This window comes from Lissotriton helveticus, chromosome 5_1, assembly GCF_964261635.1.
Source record: "Lissotriton helveticus chromosome 5_1, aLisHel1.1, whole genome shotgun sequence".
In the NCBI taxonomy this organism is placed as follows: Eukaryota; Metazoa; Chordata; class Amphibia; order Caudata; family Salamandridae; genus Lissotriton; species Lissotriton helveticus.
In genome coordinates this window covers 1,231,869,046-1,231,889,459 of record NC_136065.1, presented here as the reverse complement: position 1 = coordinate 1,231,889,459, position 20,414 = coordinate 1,231,869,046, and the positions used below count along the sequence as shown (strand labels likewise).

The 20,414-nt window shown below is 42.9% G+C and overlaps 1 protein-coding gene across 2 annotated transcripts in view; it reads right to left on the bottom strand.

Moving 5' to 3' along the window:
• LOC144755238 (scavenger receptor cysteine-rich domain-containing protein DMBT1-like) overlaps positions 1–20,414 on the bottom strand; it is an 855,855-nt gene that overhangs the window by 378,447 nt on the left and 456,994 nt on the right. For both annotated transcript variants that reach the window (XM_078643952.1, XM_078643954.1), the window contains one exon: positions 13,816–13,863. In XM_078643952.1, coding sequence (XP_078500078.1) covers positions 13,816–13,863 — 48 coding nt within the window. The remainder of the gene's footprint in view (positions 1–13,815; positions 13,864–20,414) is intronic.

Sequence of the window (20,414 nt, the reverse complement as noted above, 5' to 3'; positions counted from 1 at the left end):
ATTCAAACGGAAAGGAAAGGCCAATGAAAATTTTACTGCTAGAGCAAGAGATAACTCTGTGCATGATAGTAGAAGGAAACAACAGTTTAGGGACATTCGTAAACGAATGTTCCGCAACAGGATAATTGGCAATTTGTTAAAAAATATTAAGAAAGGTCAACAGAAAGTGGTTTTTTATAAGAGAAAAAAAAAAGTTGAGAAAGTAATTGATCAGGCATTTGAAATTAAACGTAAGTTATTTATTTTGATAATCAATAGAATTAGGAAGCTAAACAAGGCAATTTATGATTTCAAAAGAAATAGTAGATGGAAGAGAATAGTTAATCGTAGTAATTTTTGTGAAGTTTTTTCTGGAGAATGGATGCATAGTTCAAGCTGTGAGGCATTTTTTAAAGAGGAGAGTTATTTCCAGGATAATGATTTGGTGCATGCAGTTGACACCAGTGGTCGAGCTTATGAAGTGAAAGATGGTTGTCCAGTTGAAAAAGAAAAACTTGTGACAACAGAGGCAGAAGAGGTGTTAGGTAATGAGGTTTTAGGAAGACGTCCTAAGGGTCCTGTGTATACCTGGAAGTGTAGTAGTATTTGCAGTGTGCGACAGGATTCCATCAATTTGCTTTGTGATTTTGTACGGTCATTTAATAAGAAAAGTTTGAAGCAGAAAATGAAGTTGTTGCAAGAATTAGATCCTTGCAGAGTGAGAGAAGTGACAGGTTTGCATGGTCATTCACTGGCTTGTCTTTCCAGGAGAGTATGCCAGAGTGTTTTTCATCATTTCAGGATGCTAGCAGTGCATCATAATAAAGTGAGGAAATTAGTTAGAATGTTGTATCATGCTAAGAGTCCAGCAATTATGCTTAAACAATTATGCGATGCTCTTTTGCATGGTTCTGAAATAGATGTGAAGAATAAATGTGAAGAAATTGAGTTTTCTTACTTTGGAAGTAAAGAGGAGAATGTTGAAATTGACCAAGAAGAAGCGGGTAATGTGGAAGATAGTGTACAGGTTTCCAGTACAGATAATTTCCAGAGGGAAATTGCGACGTTTCAGGTCAAATCAAGTGAGAGGCCAAATTTCACTTGTGTGTGTTGTCGACGCACTTATTATAAGAATCAGACTAAGTTAGTGGATTTATATGCAAAAAGTGAAAGGGAAAATATTAGTGAATGGAAGGATTTCACAACATACTTGATTACATACATACCTTAATTACTCACTGCTCCTCTTCCCTTCTGTCGTTGAAGGCCTCCTGGGAGGTGGATGTTGGCCCCTTGGATGAGGATGACTGGAGGGAGGCACTGGAGTCCCCCCGTGGGGCGGCAATTGCTGTGAGACTCCGGTTTATACAGTTCAAGTACCTACATCGGGCCTATTACACCAGAGAGAGACTGTGGAAGGCTGGCCTCATTGCTACCCCTGTATGCCTGCGTTGTGGGACGGTGAGCGGTACGCTGTTACATACTGTGTGGTCGTGTGTGGGTCTGACCCGGTTCTGGAATGGGGTTTGGACTAGCTTGTCAGAAGTGCTGCAATGGGACCTTCCTCGCACGCCCAGACTAGGTCTTTTGCATATCCTAGATCAAGTGGGGGGTAACATTTATAAGCGTCACCTCCTTCTGTTGGGCCTGACTGTTGCCAAACGGGATTTGGCAAGGGCGTGGAAGAGCGACCGCGCCCCCCCACTCAGCGCATGGAGGGCGGGACTAGATTTTCTTATGGGATTGGAATTGCCAGTGTTTGAGGCCAGGGGCTGCCCCCGCAAACATTACAAGATCTGGAAACGGTGGGCGGAATACAGAGACTTGCCATTGGAGCCTCCCGTCGACCTGGAAGAAGGACTGCCTACCAGCAGTGACCTCGGGGCCTAGGTGGCTCCAGGACGCCTATTGTGCTTTACACTGTATACTGCAGCTGATAGTGATCACGTGCACCGGGTTAGGGTGGGATAAGGGGTGGGAAGTTGGGGGTTTTGGGGTTGTTAGTGGGGGGCAGGAGCGTGGGTGGGGGGATAGTTGAATGTCTAGGCTGTTCATGCATTCTATTATGTGTTTTCCACTGACAGTGTCCTCCTGGCTATGGAGTACTGTGCGTATGATTTGCCTAAAACCCTTAATAAACGCGGTTGTGAAAAAAAAAATGTGAGGGACAGATTTATGATAGGTGTATGCCTCTTTTGCGCCACTGTGCGTCACTTTTGTGACGCAGCGGCGGTGGAAAAGATTTGCTATGAGGCGACAAAATTACAAATTGATGCATGTAGGCAGATGTGTCATGCTGTAAAAAACCCGTGCCACATGAAACTGATGCAGCAGTGATGCAAAAGATGCACCATGTTGCAAGACAGGCCTGACTTCATCTCCAACAAGATAAGAAGCTAAGTCTTCTGTAAATGTCAAAATTGTTGTATATTTTGCTCAACTTCTATGTACTCTTTGATATGCTAGACTCCATCTGCACTATGAGATACCTAACCAAAGGCAACACAGGTGATGTGATTGTGAAATGAGGAAAAGAAACTCTGTTTCTCCTTCAATCTTTTCCCTTGTCTTTTCTAATTTTTAAATACATGTTTTAATATTTTTCAAATGTTTGTTCTCTCTTTCACAGATTGAAAGTATAAAAACAAAAAGTGAGTAAGTTAACGACAATTATAAGGTAAATGTTTTGTACTCTTTTCGTTACATTTCTATCACATTCACCAACTAGTAGTTCGACAGCTTCATTTCTTTAACCCTCAGTTTCCTGCCTTTGCTACTTCCCTCATTCCTTTCTCTATTACCTACTTACTCTACTCCTTCCACTCCTTTTCTCAGTCTTTCTCTTCTCATAGTTCCTCACTCTTGTTCACTCACTCCGTCTCTATTACTCTTAGTGTCTCTGACTGATCACTGTTTCACTACTTGTTCATTATGCTTTCTCTGTGTAGTTGAAGCACACTAAGGGGCATATTATGAACACAGCCAATAAAATTATTGCTGTTTTTATTGGCAGAAAACTGTTGCAAAAGTGGTTTTAGCGGCAGTTTTCCGCCGCAAAAGCGGCTTTAGCGACACATTTCTGCCGATAAAAGCTGCAAAACTTTTATTGCCTATGTTGATGATATGGTTCTATGTTATTTACATTTCTTTGCTGTTTCAATTAATCTTTTCTGTTATTTTTTCTTTTCTGTTTTCTGTTTTTTCTCTCTGTTATTCCACATGTTTTAATCTTATTTTGAACATTCACTCACATTCTCCAAGAAACTCTTCTTTGTTATTGTTCTACTCTCTTTTTTTTCTTTCACTTCCTTATCTATTTTGTTTTTCACAATTATACCCTCTTCCATCTTTTCTTCGGTAAATAGATCTATTAAACAGTATCTCTGGATAACTCCCTATAGCTGTCTTTCTTTTAACATTACTCTCTGTTTACTTCCCTTATACTTACTCTTCTTTTTTTTTTTATTTTTATTTTTTTTGGTTCGCTCCCGGTTCGCGGACCGGGAAGCGAACGGGGAAGCGAACTAAAAGAAACAGAGCTTGCCAGCGTGCTAAACATTCTAGCAATTTTTTTTTTAAAGGGGAGGTAGTTCTGAAAAGAACTTTTTTTTTAATGTTTTTGTTGTTTTATATATTTTTTTTTTTCTGAACATTTTTTCTTTTTTTTGTATTTTTTGAACATTTTTATGTTTTTTTTTGTTTTTGATGGAGGGGAAACAACAAAAAACAGGCATTGAAAAGGGCTCAACAGGAGCAAAAAAAAAATTACTGTCTGGGGCGGTTAGGGCAATTGTGATTGTTAATAGCTAGGTTTATTAAATTAATGCTCATGTTACCACATGATAGCAATGCACCGCAATACATACAGGTATGTTTGATATGAGCAAAGTTCTCCTGAATGTTTGGCACGGTTTCCCGTGCCTCTGCTGCTGTCAACGATATTAGTGATGTTGACCTGGCCACAGGAGTTGTTGTTGGGTTATCTTGCATGTCACGTATCTCCGCCTGGCTGTAGTTCAATGGATGCCACCTGACCATGTGACGATGCATTGTATGGTTTCCGTAGCTATATTTTTTATCAGTGCCTCTAGATAACCGGTCTTTACAAATCAGGCAGGTGACATACCTAGCATTTACTTTTTTTTGCCCTCGAGGGAGTGAAAAAAACTGCCAAATAAAGCTGGCTTTCCGACGTGAAACCCGGGGCACCTCCTGTAAGAACTGTGGTCCTTCGGTCTCCTCTTCCTCTAGTTCATCCTCTTCCTCCTCTGTCTGGCTGATAAACTGGGGAGGTGGTCCTCTCTTCCCATGAGGAGGTGGAGGTGGTGGTGGGGGTGCACCAGCTGAAGCAACTATTGAAGCCATTGCTCAACTCTCAAAAATGGTCTTCCTCTCACAAAGATGAAAGTCAGAGTGAGGAAAGAAGGAGGGGTTTTCATCATTTGGGATAAAGAATATTTCTAAACCAATGAAAAGTGTTATTTTTAGGTCACCTGACCTAGCCATACATCATTATGAAACCAAAAGTGAAATGAACCAATGAAAAGTTTTATCAACAAGTCACATGACCTCTTACGCTTAAGTTACGCGCTGCGGAACGCGCCCCGGATCGCTTCCGGGTCGCTGCCCTTCGCGCCTCGGTTCGCGCTCCAGAGCGCTTCCGGGTGCGCTAACGCGGCGCGTCATAAGACGCATTACGCGGCAACGCGATACGTCGCGCTTTTGCGACGTGCCGCGGATCGCTTCCGGGGAGCTGCGCTTCGCGTCTCAGTTCGCATACCGGAGCACTTCCGGGTGCGCTAACGCAGCGCGTCATAAGACGCATTACGCGACAACGTGATACGTCGCGCTTCCGCGACGCGTCACGATGTTGATTTCTAACGCGGCAGTTGCGCTAACGGAACGTTTACCGGTTCGCGGACTGGGTCGCGGCATCAAGATGAGCTAACGGGAAGCTTCCCGGTTCGCGAACCGGGAGCGAACAAAAAAAAAGTATTAAAAAAAAAAATTATTAATAAACATATAAAATATATTTTTGGATTTAAAGAACAATACATTTTACAGCTACAGATATTAGCTTTTAAAAAACCAATGAAATTCACTGAAAAAACCATAGGTTATAGACCATATATAGTTAGGAATTAGCATTTACAAAACCTTGAAAATTCACTGAGAAAACCATAGGTTATAGACCATATATAGTTAGGAATTAGCATTTAAAAAACCTTATTTTACTCACACAAAACCATTGAAATTCCATATATAGTTAGTTGTACTAACTATATATCGCGCACCCGCAATCCACTGCTGATCATGTCACATATTACATCATTCATGACATGGTCAGTGACATCACTGATGACATCTCAAATTACATCACTGATGACATCACTGATGACATCTCAAATGACATCACTGATGACATCACTGATGACATCTCATTTGACATTACTGATCACATCACTGATGACATCATTCATGTGATAATACGATGAACCTCTTCAGACTCTAATATAACCTTAGATACACTCAGTGTAAACAGACACTCATAGACTGTCACTCGTCCATGGAGTTACTCAGACACTTAGTCAGTCATGCAAAGAATCAATCACACCTCCATTTCCTCAACTATACAGTTATACACACCTTATTTATTCAAACATATACTAACACATATTTACTCTCTTTTACAATGCCTGATACAAGTATACAATGATCCATACAGCCACTCACACATTCACTGGCTCTTATGCACAGTTATTTATATATGTCAACTCTCACATGTACTGTATTTTACATATGTACTTACTTTAACATGTAGCACTGAGATATCCATTCACTCACCAATACACTCATGCACACAGTCAACCGCCCATACAGCTGTTTTCACATGCACTTTTGAACCCATACATCTAGTCAATCAACTGCTCACACATCTATGCAAAGAGTCATACACCTCCCAGCCACCCACACACACACTCAGTCTCCCATACAAATGCTTGGGCAACCAATCAATAACCCATACAGTTAATCATATAGCTACTGATCAACACATGCAGCAGTTTACAGAACAACAGACATAATGATGCACAAATTAAGACAGTTTAGTCACTAACCCATGCACTCAGTGAGACACATTTAATCAGTCACTCATACAGTCAGTCATGCCCCTACTAAATCCTTCATCAAGACACTTATACATCCACTCATTCTTCAATATGTAAGACATATTTTAACTTTACAGAATTATACAGTCACTGAATGTAGTCATCAGTGATGTCATTTGAGATGTCATCAGTGATGTCATCAGTGATGTCATTTGAGATGTCATCAGTGATGTCATCAGTGATGTCACTGACCATGTCATGAATGATGTAATATGTGACATGATCAGCAGTGGATTGCGGGTGCGCGATATATAGTTAGTACAACTAACTATATATGGAATTTCAATGGTTTTGTGTGAGTAAAATAAGGTTTTTTAAATGCTAATTCCTAACTATATATGGTCTATAACCTATGGTTTTTTCAGTGAATTTTCAAGGTTTTGTAAATGCTAATTCCTAACTATATATGGTCTATAACCTATGGTTTTTTCAGTGAATATATATATATATATATATATATATATATATATATATATATATATATATATATATATATATATGAAACTCCACACCTCCTCCGAAGACAAAGTGCGAGGCCACAGCAGGGGAATGTGAGGAAACACCTTTATTCCTTATTTCAGAGGTAAGAGAGCCAGCCACTTCCCACTCTCGGCGGATGCATTTCGGCATTTACTTCAGCCTTCCTCAGCGCCAGTGGTGTGTGTCATCAGGTGTAGGGCGGGTTTCAAAGATAAAGTATCTTGCCCTATCCTGATTGGATAATCGTGCTTCGCTCCGCCCCCTAAATGTTCAAAGCTGTTTTTTATCATCACTAGTAGTCACTCCATGTTATGTGACTACCAGTCCCAGCATGCACGGTTGTCTTAAAAGCACTTCTGGGCGATGTTGCATTGGGCGGGTTGTTGCTACGAAGGTGTTGGCTCCCCGTATCTCTTTCTTGTGGAACACGGAATCCCCTCAGCTCCCCAACCGTTCCAACCTGATAGTGTCCAGAGTTTTGAATAAGCGGGGGCATAGGTGAAAATTCTCCCTAGCCCACGTGAAGCAAAATTGCCTCCTCACCGCCGCCTCTTGTCCCGGGCTAACAGGTGGGTTCTGGTCGTTCCGGTAACCCGGATTTTTTCCAAGCTTCCACAGACGTAGAAAACCAGTGAGCCAGAGCCTTCTTAATGGAACGGGGACCTCGTATGCGCGACACTGGAAATCGCGCTGTAAATGAAACTCCACACCTCCTCCGAAGACAAAGTGCGAGGCCACAGCAGGGGAATGTGAGGAAACACCTTTATTCCTTATTTCAGAGGTAAGAGAGCCAGCCACTTTCCACTCTCGGCGGATGCATTTCGGCATTTATATATATATATATATATATATATGTTCACTGAAATAATCCATAGGTTTTACGTACGTTATTGTTAGGAATTGGCATTTAAAAAAACCTTAGAAATTCACAAAAAAAAATAGGTTTCTTCAATACACCTTGGCGTATATATATAAAACATATTTAACCTTTACAGTAACACAAATTCACTGAGTGATGTCATCAGTGATGTCATTTGAGATGTCATCAGTGACGTCACTGACCATGTCATGAGTGATGTAATATGTGACATCATCAGCAGTGCATTGCAGGCGCGCAAGTTATAGTTAGCTCAGGTTCTACAAGTGACCACAGTGCGGGGTGCACACCCTGGGTGCACGGGTGCAGGCAAGCAATTTTCCCATAGCTAATAATGTAATCTCTGGCCACATTCATATGTTTCATTTTAAGGACTTGCTGGACCACACTCTTTCTCGTGGACCCCCAGCGTCCTAGACAAACGGGTGACGGGAGGGTAAACACTGAGGGCTGGGTACAGTAGGCCGACGCTCTGTCTCCTCCTCCCTCTGTCCTTTTGACTCTCCCTCCCCTTGTCCCTTCCACCCACTGCCTCTCCCTCCCATGCTCACTATCGTCCTTTCATTCGGACTACCTTTCTTAACCTCTTCTACATGGCACACATACTTATGTTTCCTTTTTGTCTTGCACGTTTTGAACGCTGCTTCCACAGGAGTCCAACCCACATATTTTATTTTATACTGTTGTTTCCCCTAATAAACTTACATTTCCATTTATTTGTGTTTTAATAAAGGTTATTTTTTTCCAATAAATAACTGAGTGTATAGGTCTTATTTTTCTGACAACACTTGTCTATAGTTTCCTGTGAAAATCGTCTGTTTATAGGAGATTATGAGGGAAAACATTTGTAATTTAGCATAATCCAACTGACTATTACACAAATAAAACCTGGGTAATTCTACAACTGCAAGGGTTCTATGAGTGTATCACTTTATAACACCATGAGTACTGCCCATGTAATTACAGAACCAATAAGGCACTGCCTAGTACTACCGAGGCTTCAGGGACTGCCGAGGCCCACCCTGCATATTTAAGTAAAGCCCAGGAGGGTGGCGATCCCCGGACTTCAGTTGGCCTGGAACCCCCCGAACAACTAGTAAACAATGCCTGGGAAAGTGACAGTCCCATAGGCTGAGAAACGTCTCTGTACCCTCACGAGCCTAATTTACATGTAACAATAAGATCCCCAGTCCTAGGTGACCCCGCAATATAATATTAGGATTGGCCACAGAACATTACCCACCAGGGGCCTCATTTAAATGAACCAGTGAGACTCCATTTTTTTTTTTCTTCTCTCCCATTTTTACCATTCGGATCCGCTCTATTAAAGGGATGCAAGGATTTCCTCCTCTCGCTTCAACTAGTCAAACAAGGATTTGCTACCACAGGATGGAAGCCATGCACCCGCCCTCTAATAGCAAACACACATGTCCCACGGATGCACACTCCGGGACATTGTATGAGCTGCGCCTGGGAAGTTGTGTTCCCTAGGACCATGATGCATTGGTTAGTTTAAACGCATACTAACACTACTTACACACATGTAGTACAGAGACCAGAGTGTAGTGAAGAGGCAGAGGAAGTGCACAATCTAAAAATATAAATCCTACCAGAGGTCGGATGACATAGTTCTATGAGCCGACGACCCTAGGATGAGTAGAAACTGCTACATGAAGAAAACAAGTCTTCAGCACAAGGCAAGCAATTTTGAAATATTGGTGAGTGCTGCCTTCTTATTACCTGACCCGCTCGTAGCCAAATTTATGTAGTGAAGAGGCATACAGCAGTGGATCCGATAAGTAGATTTATTACAGGAAAACATTACACCTTAAACTGCCACCAACAGAAGCAGACAGCGAGGCAACCGTCTTCTCCAGTACCGTGTACAAACTCCCCTAGGTTCCCCTCATGACAGCCCTAGGTTCTAACATTACATACTTACATTCTAGTAGAATTACACACTAACATTCTACTATGACTTACATTGGAACAGTACACAGAGCAGATGACTTTACAGCTATGAGCTCATGGTTTTATCCACGAGTCTTAAGACCGGTAGGGGTGAGTAGTTCGCTTCCCACTCCCTGTATTATATAAACGCAAACTAACACTACTTACACACAGGTATGCTACAGTGCCCAGAGCACGTCCTTTACAGCAATGAGTTCACGATTTAGGCTCACAGTTTAATCCCCGAGTTTTCAGACCAGTAGGAGTGACTACTTCGCTTCCAACTCCCTATATAATATAAACGCATACTAACAGTACTTACACAGTTATACTACAGCAGCTAGTATCCTACAGCGCCCAGAGCCCATCACTTTACAACAATCAGCTCGGTTTCATCCCTGACTCTTTACACCGGTAGGCGTGAGTACATCGCTTCCCACTTCCGGTATAGTATAAACGCATGGTATTAGTCAGTAGTTCGCTTTCCACTCCCTGTATGATATAAACGCCTACTACCACTACTTGCAAATGTATACTACAGCACCCAGAGCCCATCCCTTTACAGCAAACACTTCGGTTTCATCCCAAGTCTCCACACTAGTAGGCGTGAGTACTTCGCTTCACGCTTCCAGTGAACTATAAAAGCACGGTAGCAGTCAGTAGTTTGCTTCCCACTACCTGTATGGTATAAACGCCTATTAACACTACCTACACACGTATACTACAGCGCCCAGAGCCCATCCCTTTACAGCAATCACCTCGGTTTCATCCCCAAGTCTTCACACCGGTAGGCGTGAGTACTACGCTTCCCGCTTCCAGTATAGTATAAATGCACAATAGCGGTCAGTAGTTCGTTTCGCACTCCCTGTATAGTATAAACGCCTACTAACACTACATGCACACTTATGCTACAAAGACCAGATCACATTACTTTACAGCAATGAGCTCACGGTTTAGGCTCTCAGTTTCATATCCAAGTGTAGCACCATATCATATCAGCACCATGTCACTCTGAGCAACAATGCACTTTCAGACCGGTAAGAGTGACTACTTCGCTTCGCGCTCCCCGACAGAGATAACAGTGCTCCTACCCTCCTTTGCAACTTTTCTTGCCCTTTTTTCCCCTTACTCACTTCAACGGAATCATAAAATGGCGGCCAACACTTCCTAGTTGCAACCGCTCCCAGTGCTCGCAGCCAGTAAGCAGCAAGCTGAATGCATTTACACCAAATAACGGAAAAGCGTGCTTTCTAGACCAAGACCCTTCTCCCTGCTGAATTTGTGGTAATTCTGTTCACCCATTCAACCTGTAGGCTTGTCTAAAGTTTCCTATGGAAATTAACATGGAGAAAACACGTTTAGGGACCCCCTTTTTTCTCGGCTCCCCCTTGATGAATCACCCCCAAACTTTCAACATAGGAGCTGATAGGAACCAAAAATTAGTTTTGAAAATTTCATAAAGATTCATCAAACAACGCCAAAGTTATAAGCAAAACAAAAAATGCTTCCTTTGGAAAACAGGGCCGACACAGCTCGGGCATACCATTGCGCGTCTTTATTTGAATGCAGGTTGCCAGGAATGCGTTTCAGCCACGAAACCGGCCTTTTTGAACATCACAGACGCCATATTCAATGCACTACGCATACCATATTACTCCCATGTGTTCAATTGACATAGAAGATTGCCTCAGATGTTTCTGCCCTTTACCCTCCATTTTATTTGGCAGGGAGCCACACTGCTTAAATTTGATTAGTATTACATTCAGCATATACATTAAACTCAGTACAAAAGTCCAATGGTGATACTCAAAATCGGGGACCTCCAGTGAAATACCAAGTGTTGGATCTCATCATTAGACCGCAAAGGTGCAAAATAACAGAACAATGCTAATGCAATGTCAAAATTGCAACCCCTTGTTGGATAGTGCACAGTCCACCCTAAAGGAACGTCACCAGTGGAAGAGCAAGTATTTCATCAACAACATGTGGTGCAAGGGCAATTAAAATCCATATACTGATCACAGTATCAAGGTCTTCGTTAGCAAACAACAGTCACAGACATGGGAAAAGGGAACTGAACCGCTGTGAAATCTCATACTCGTAATTTGCTAAAATAATTGTAGTACATATATTTATTCCCTCACGGTTCTGTGTTCCAGGGTCCGGCTCTGGTGGGCCTGGTCTTGATCTATGGGCTCAGCAGCCCTGATTCATACCTCATTAAATCCTGCTGTGCTGCTTGAATGAGGCGAAGCAGCACAGTAGGAGAGTTGAAGTGAACTTTTTTCCCTTTTTCTAAAAGGGCCAGTTGAAATATAAGCCTGCACAACACTATGATTAATGAGAAGATGCACGTGACCCTCCCTTAAAAACCGGGACATTTCGTTGTTTTAGACGAAAGTGTCGGGACGCCAGAACAGTCCTGCAAAAACTGGGACTGTCCGGGCAAAACCGGGACGCCTTGTCAGTCTACTACAATGCATCACACGGGAGAGGATGTGTTACAGCCAGAGTTGCCGACTTTGGAGCTGTGGAACCAGGTTTGAGTCTCTGTGTTGGCTCAAAGATCCAGGGCAATCACTTAATTTCCCCATAAAATGCACTTGGGCTTCTGTAATGTAACTGGTGCTCATGTAAAGCGCTTCAATGCCGTCAGGTTGAGTTTGCGCTATATTAAACTGAAAACAATAACTCAAAAATAAAACAAGCATTGGCAAAGTCAATGAATTCTGATTCTGAGGGACCTATTTGGTGTTGTCAATTTTTTTTTAAAGATGTTGCACAGCAGAATAGGCTTCTGTGCTACATATCTAAAGTGGTTCCCCAGCGGTATACAGCGCCAGGACACCACGTAACGAGGTAACAGTGCGCTTTACAAGTATACATACATAAACAAAAAAAAGCACTATGATGCTGTCAGTGCTGGCCACGCCATCGCACTTTGTTTCTATTTAATTTGGGCCATGTTGCACAGTAGATGTGCGACATCTTAAAAAAAAACAAAAGGTCCTGCATAGACAAAACTAATGCTTGTTTTCTTTGCACACTTGAAATTTTTGTCTTGAAAACACCTTCCTGCTACACTGGGGCACAAAGAAAGATGTTAAGACTTGTGGTGTTCAGACCCAGGCAGCAAGTTAAAGAAGAGTGAAGCAAGAAACAAAAACAAATGTTTAACTTTTCGCAACTTAGTTGTTTAGTGCAGGCACATGCTTAGTCAATCTCACACCGACTTAACAATTGTGAAATTGCAATAAACTGTGAGGTCCAGTGAGGGAGGAAGCAGCGCTTACAGGGAGAGAGCAAGAAAATATATGCACTTCACTGGTGACCAGTCAGAAGGACGGTGAAGACACTATGCTCAATGGAGAGACAAACATAAGAATAGGAAGGAAGGCCATTGAGTAAGAAGCAAGCCCACAAGACTGACAAAGAAATAGACTGGCCCAAAGCCTAAAAATTGGGGCATGGAAAGTAATGAGCCTTCAACCCCCTTCCCGATTAGCCTGACATCGACTTTATTTCTTTTGCGTCAATAAATCAATTAAGCGGAGTAAAATTGGCCATGTCCCCACCTCCACGTCCTTTCTCTCACTACGCCTCACCTTCTAGCAGCTATAATTACCTATCTGCATTGTCCCAAACGGAGGATAAAAGGCACAAATAGTAGGATGGCAGGGACCTCATAAACTAGTTTAGCTGGTGGTCCAGATCGCTAAACAAATTGTATTTGTCTATATATCTGGATGGAGTTAGATTTTTTAAGTTGTGTATTCTTAGGTGGTGTACCGCAGCCTTGTATGCACATCACAATCACCTACCCTAACCTAACCTAACTGCAACAAGGATTAAAATATGTATGTTGTGGGGTGGATGTATCCCCTACAATATCCCACACCAGCATCGAAGCACACTCACAGCTAACCACTCGTAGGTGATGTGGGAGTGTAGGGTTAAACATCACAATCAATTGTAGGATCACTGACAGCAGAACCTGTTATTTGGCTGGCCTTTTCACTTTTTCTAACTTCAATAAGTCAGTTGGTAGTTGTTTTTGTTACTGAAGAGAAGAAAGTAACTGTTGGAACAAAGTGGGCCATGAAGACATTTATCCGATGAGGAGTGTGAACACAGGTCATCTAAAGCTGGTGCAGCTCCTTCTTGAGTATTTCTTTTTCCAACTTTTTTCTAGACTATAAAAACTCAACCTGATCAGCCACTATTTCCTGTTGAATTTATGTGTTCTTTTGATTTCTTCATTTCTATTTAGATTTGACTTCCATTAAATATTCATTCATCAAAACAAGCATTTGACTCCACGATACAGCAGAAAGGATGAAATGATAATGATTTGTGTTTTACCTGGTGTGGGAGATAATTGTGGGAAAGAGGAAACATCCAATGTGGGGGCTGTTGATGGGAAAGATGAAATAGAGAAAATTAGACATTTTGGGTATGTATATTTATGCTTAAAATAAAACAGTTATCAGTTATCTCACAGCTACACCCAATTTCCTTTGGATATTAGTATTGCATCTTTTTCTACAAGGAGATCTTTTCTTGCCTAATCCTCAACAAGATTTTCATGCTAATAGCTGCACTCTTTGAGTGGTTAGAGAACTCCCTTGAATGCTTAATCATGAAAATCTTTTCAAATTCTCAAAGAAATTTTAACCACAATCTTTCTTCCCCTCTCTGTTTTTCACACTAGACGATGTTTCATTTTTTAAGACATTGGCTATATCTCTGATCCTTATTATTCTTCAAATCTCTGACCATTTCACTGATGCTCATTTAGATTTACAGATCTTTCTCAAATACGTTTGAGATCTCTGATCCACATCTTTATTTTATCTCTCAATGGATAATCTGTCCAGCAAACTAATGCTCAGTTAATTCATTTGCCGTTATTGAAAGGTTTTGCTTGCTCTGTGCTCCAAAGTCCTACATTCTCATGTAGGCTATTTTTATGCTACACAAACTTGATTGTCCATCATTAGGTAGGTTACCTTTCTTTTTGAAATCATCATTGAGGAATCATCTCTGTGATGCACAACTTCTTGGTCTTGAATATTGACTTTGCTTAAGGTTGCATATCTCAATGTTCCTTTCACTTTGCTAACTTATCTTTATGAAAGCTAGAAATCTCTCTCTCTTCAGTATTGCTAACCAAAATTTACCGAAGAATTATATATTCCCTTAACAGCTCCCTTGTCTATTGAAGTGCTCATGCAAAGTCAATCTCTCTTCTCATTGGATTTGTCTCTCCATCTCTTTTTAAGACTTTCTTACCTCACTGTCAGAACATCTTTTAGAGGTCCATGGGGTACTCAGGGGCTACTGGGACCAACCGTGGAGTTTGAGGCCTTTTACTACAAATGTCCCGGGGCCCGACCTTTTATTGATCCTGAACAACTTGCCAAATACTTTTTCTGCACTTGCCTCACAGCAGTAGCTCTGGATGAGTGATCAAAGGCTCCCTCGGGGGAGGGGGGGGGGGGGGTAGACAAATGCTAGTGAACACTACTCATAAATCAAAGTGCTCTCCGCAATGTCAATAAATCAATATTGTTTGTCTTGCTCTATGCATTCAAAGAAATTACAGCATTCGTAAGCAATAATGCAATCACCTTGAGGTCAGGGCTTTAGTGTTTGCGTGGCAAATCAGTGTCCCATACTCTTCTTTACAATGTAATCAGGATTATTGCTCATTCACTGGTGGCCCCATCCTAGGATAGCAGGCCTTACTCAAGAGCTCTCCTTTGTCTCTTGGGAAATAGTCAAAAGTGTCCATGATGCCGCAGGACCTTCATCAGTGGATTCAAGTGTTACCCGCTTCTGCAGTATGGAAGAGTTCCGCTTTTCACGGTTCCTTGCAAGTTCTGGTCCTGTTCAGAAAAGTCAGTCTGCTCGCGGCTCAAGTGGCAGCACCTGGAAGGAGCAGGCTCCATCCTGAGCAGGGATAGGAGGTGCTCCCAGCTTCCGCAGGCACAGTAAGTCGGTTTTTCCCATACAAGGAGAAAGGTTGTTCTTTAGGCTCCCAACCAGATCCCAGCAATGGTGCGATATCCTCCTCAGTGTGCTCCAAAGTCTTTGGAGTTGGTTAGGGTCAGATCCCAGTGCATGGGCTTGACCCACAGGCTGCAGCTTTTACTTTCTCGGGCAACGGCAATAACTGCTGGCAAAACTCACTACCGGCAGATCCTCTAGGCATATAGGTTTGCTGCAGTACTTGCTGGCAAAACACAGACTTCTCCAGTGCAATCACTCACACCACGTTGGCCCCTCCCTGCTTACAGGGTATCACTAAGGCATACACGTGTCTTGGCATGTTTTCCGGCACAATTACTTCAATAGTGACCCCCTCTGGCATATGGGGTTACAGCAACAAGGCTATACGGCTTTGGTGCTTCCTGTACGACACCCAATGCATGGCTCAGTCCACGGTAACCTTCTACTAGCATATGAGTGTCGCTGAATAACTCCTGTATATGAGCATGGACCTGATCAGTGCACAACCATACCCTCACACCTTGCACATCCTCTCAGTTGGGCTCCCACCGGACCTCGTTCACTCCAATGCTCTCTTCTTCCTTAAGCGCACACTGGGCTTGGCAAGCAGCAGGTGCTGGAGCTCAAGGTCCCAAGGCAGGTGGTCTTGGTTTCCCCGGGTGATGTCCCCTCACCGAGCAGGGAGCCTAGCATGCCTTGACCCCCCTTTCTGGTCAGAGGCAGAAATCTTGCAGAGATTCCCCTTCTCATTCAGCGCATCTCTCTACTTGGCAGATGGTCAGTTTTGGTCTCTCAACCTCCCCTTCTTATAGTCCATTTCCAGACACCAATTGTGATTTAGGGACTGGGCCTTTGAAATTTTAGTTGTGGTCCTGCTTCTTCTGAAATGTACGCTTTTCTCTCTCTTCTTCCTCTTGAAAGACTGTCACAGCAGAAGAGACTCTGAAGCTGTTAGTTCCACAACACAGGCCAAGGGAGTGAGTTGAGTTCACACCAGGATGTCAGCCTCACTGATATGTACATCTAAAGGTTAATTATGGACTTCCAGCCCTACTCTTCAGCTGACCACCAACTCAAATAACCCCCTTTTGAATTGTACAGGGAGAGTCTATCTCTTTTTCTCCAGAATGTCCCATGGTGTTTAGTCAAAATATCAGGGGAAAAATATTGTATTGACAAAAGATCGTCAAGAAAATCGAGAACATGAAGGTAAGTCTCTATGGGTAAGCAACGTTTTACTATATATAACTCCACATATATGTACCTTGACGATATATATATAGCTTGAAGGTACGTAGATGTGGAGTTAAAGATAGCAAATCTATATTTACCTATTTGCAATTGTCTAGTCCTCTATATTTTTCACACAATATTCTGCCCAATCTTGTCTTCTTTTTGGGATTCTGTAAGCAGCTTTTTGTCAACTTCTCTCGATCGGCAAATCATCATAAATCCGACACATGCAATTTTCGGATTGGTAAACGGAGTCTCGGGTCCAGCCAAGAATCTTTTGTTCTATTCCATTCTTTTGGCCAGAAGAGAAATATGCAAAAAGTGGAAAGACTCTTTACCACCTTCCTTACAGGACTGACAGTCATCAATATTGCAAGTTTCCAAGCTAGATCTAACAAGGTCGGGTAATCGGAATAAGAGAGCCTTTTGGCATCTTTTGAATTGGGGGTAACATTGAGTTTTTAGACGTGTTTTTTTTTTTGTTTCGGTCCAATGATTAAGCTGCCCTCGCCTTCACCCATGATTTATCAGGTGGTGCCCTGATTGTGGGCTTGAAATATTGCTTTGCAGCTTACTCTTGGTCTCTGTACGAAGGTCTTGTTGGGGTTTGACACTGCTATTGGCACAGCCCATTTTGATTTAAGGCTTTGTCACCCAGATCTCTGAGGTAGTCTGTCGCTCCCTGATAAACATTTGCGGTATGGCCAGGGTAATAAATGAGGACAAAAAAAATTAATAATAATTCTGTCCACATGGTATTTCTGTCAGTGATCCCACAGGGAGGCCTGCGGTTCCCAAAATGAAAAACAGGGTCCTCCATGTAATATACCATTGCAGACACACTTGCGCTCAGTGTACATGCACAGCACACATACTCTCCAGTACTATCACCTCCATCCAGCACTCCCGATTACTCTGTGTTCACTGCTTAGTACCATATCCTTTCTCTATTGTGCCTCGCGGTCCCGTCTCATTTTGTGTTAAATTTGGCCCTGGGGAATGGTGTTCCCGAAGCCTATAAAGGCTCTAGAAGGGGGGCCAAACTGCCCCCTTCTTTTTATTTTGGTTTGGCCCTGAGGCATGAGGTACCTAGGACATATTGAGTTTTGGTATGGGGCCTCACGGCCCTCCTTCATATGTTATTTTTTATTTGGTCCTTTTTTATAGTATTTGTGGACCCAAAGAATGCTACGGACTATTGAGTCCCGAGAATGGGGGCAGGAGGCCCTCCTACCCTGTTTAATTGTATATGACCCTGAGGGATGGGTCCCCGGGGACTTTTAAGGCTTGGGGTCACGCGGGGGTTGGCTTTACATATGAAAATAAAATATTACTTTCAGGCAATGTCCCCTAGCTTCAGGGCAACTGACTAACATGCATACCTCAACCCTGGTAGCACAATAGTCCTTCAACTATGCTGTGGAGCACTGCCTTCCTTTGTCATGAAATTTACAAAGTAGGCTGGTTTGGCTTCCACTTTTATATACATTTCCAGGTAGGGGATGTTGATACACTGTCTAAGGTTTCAGAACTGGTTTGAGATGGTTCTTTTTGAAATTGCATTTTCTGGCTGTTCCTCAGACACAGCCCTAGAGCAAAGCAATGGGTCTCACAATAGGTAGCAATGATGCCAGCTCCAAGCAGGAGTATCCAAAAGAGGGTAGCAAATGAAGCCTCAGATATCTACACCTGGCTATCATAAGTCATTCAGAAGCAATAATAGAGGCTAGACAAAAGAAGAGACCCTGCTTACAAAGTTCCTCACATTCAACAACTGAAACTGTATGCCCACTTCTCTACTCTACCATCTTCCAAATGGAAGTGTTCAGGAATAACTAAATATCGTCCCTTTGCTGTCAATGCCCTCACTGAACTTTGAAAGGTAGCTCTGTATCAACCCTATTATAAATAAATGTATGTGTTTCCCTGTGTTAGACATTTGGTTTCGGAATGGCAGAGGTATGCACCATGTCCGAGCAGGAATCAGAATCCTAGTCAGGGTAAGTCACAACACACCCTAAATTATCCTGTGGTCACCCTCTGGCAGCATGGCACAGAGCAATGAGGATTGGCTTCAAATGCAATCTGTAAATTTATTTGTGCAACAATTCAAACCGTACAACAGTGAAAACGCCACAAAAATACTGCACATCATGTTCGCAAAATAGAGAATCATTTTATAAATAACACAAGACGAAACGAAAAAAATCCAATAAGTCGAACTTGAGATATGAATTTTTAAAGAGTAAAATAGAGCTCAGAAGTAAAAAGCTGGGCTATCTGGCTGCACTGGACCTGAGCAAAGTCAAAGGTTCTGGCCGACCACAATGCAGCGCGGGCCGGATACAGGCACCTACTTGGGTCCGCTGAACAAAAGCACGTTGATATGAATTCCACGACTTAAGTAGGTCCTGGCTTTTTGATTACACATTGGACACAGGAACATACAAAAATTGTACATCCTGTACAAGCTGGCATTATAGCTTGCAATCATTTACAAGTACATGTGAACATAACAAACCTGGTGACCCTCATTATCGCAGGGACACAAGGATATACAGATGTCACGTTCAATGAAGGTGACAGTGTACTGATTGAGTATAAATCGCATCTATACACCAATGCCGAAATGCATTTTACACCTACTAAAAAGATACTGACAGCAGTACAGACTGCTGTAGCGAGAGAGGGAGAGAGCCCTGCCTCAGGGTAAACGCATAATTGTCATGACCCCGGTGCCTACCTTAGAGGCCGTAACCACATGCAAGCATTCCAAACACATAGGGGTCCATTAGGATGGCGGGTAGACTACAGTCCGCCTGCCACCCTAGCAGTGCTGGGACAGCCACCAGTGGTGCAGCGGTCCCACACCGCCAATTAGGATGCAACCATCACCGTCGTGGTAGCATCCGGCATATACAACATTATGGCAGGCGGTGCTGTGAGCAGCACCGCCACAATGTTGTAAATGCATGTTATGCATTGGCATGCACAACGTGAGAGGCCGCGCGCGGTGCCCGCCACCTTGTGTATGCCAATGGAGGGGGGTACCATGCGTTCCACCCAAGTGCACCCTCGCCCCCCTCGGGGGCCCGCAACGGGCCCCCAAAGTAAACACTGCATGCCTTTCAATGGCAGAGTCTACGCCATGGTAAGGCATTAAACTGGCAATATCATAATATGGATTGCTGTGCCTGCAAGGCACTGCCACCATATTGCAGGCCTTTGCCGCCCGGTAGGCAATCGTGACGATTGCCTAGTGGAGGAAAAGCGGCTGACGGTCATTCCCCTGCCTTGCTAATCTGGCGGGGGTAAAATGCTGTCCAGCGGGGTGTTTTGACTGGCGATTGCCACCGTCGGTCAGGCGGTGGTGATCCGCCCGCCATACTAATTGGCCCCCTAAGACTTTATATCCATGTTGGATACAAGGTGCTAAGTCTTTCACTGCAACAGACGCTGATTACAGATTTTATTCTACATATCAAACACAAGCCTGTTTACAGTATAAAGAAGAATCTCCTATGCCCAATGAGATAATGCCTCTAGATCGCTATGACGACATCATATATACTGATGGATTTGCTCAGCCTGCAGTAAAGACAAAGCATCAATGCTCAGCTGCATGAGTGATCGTAAAGGGGCGCATGCATGATGGAGAATTCTATCCTGAGAAAACCTATACGCAGTCACTAGGTGACTACACAGCACAGCTGCCG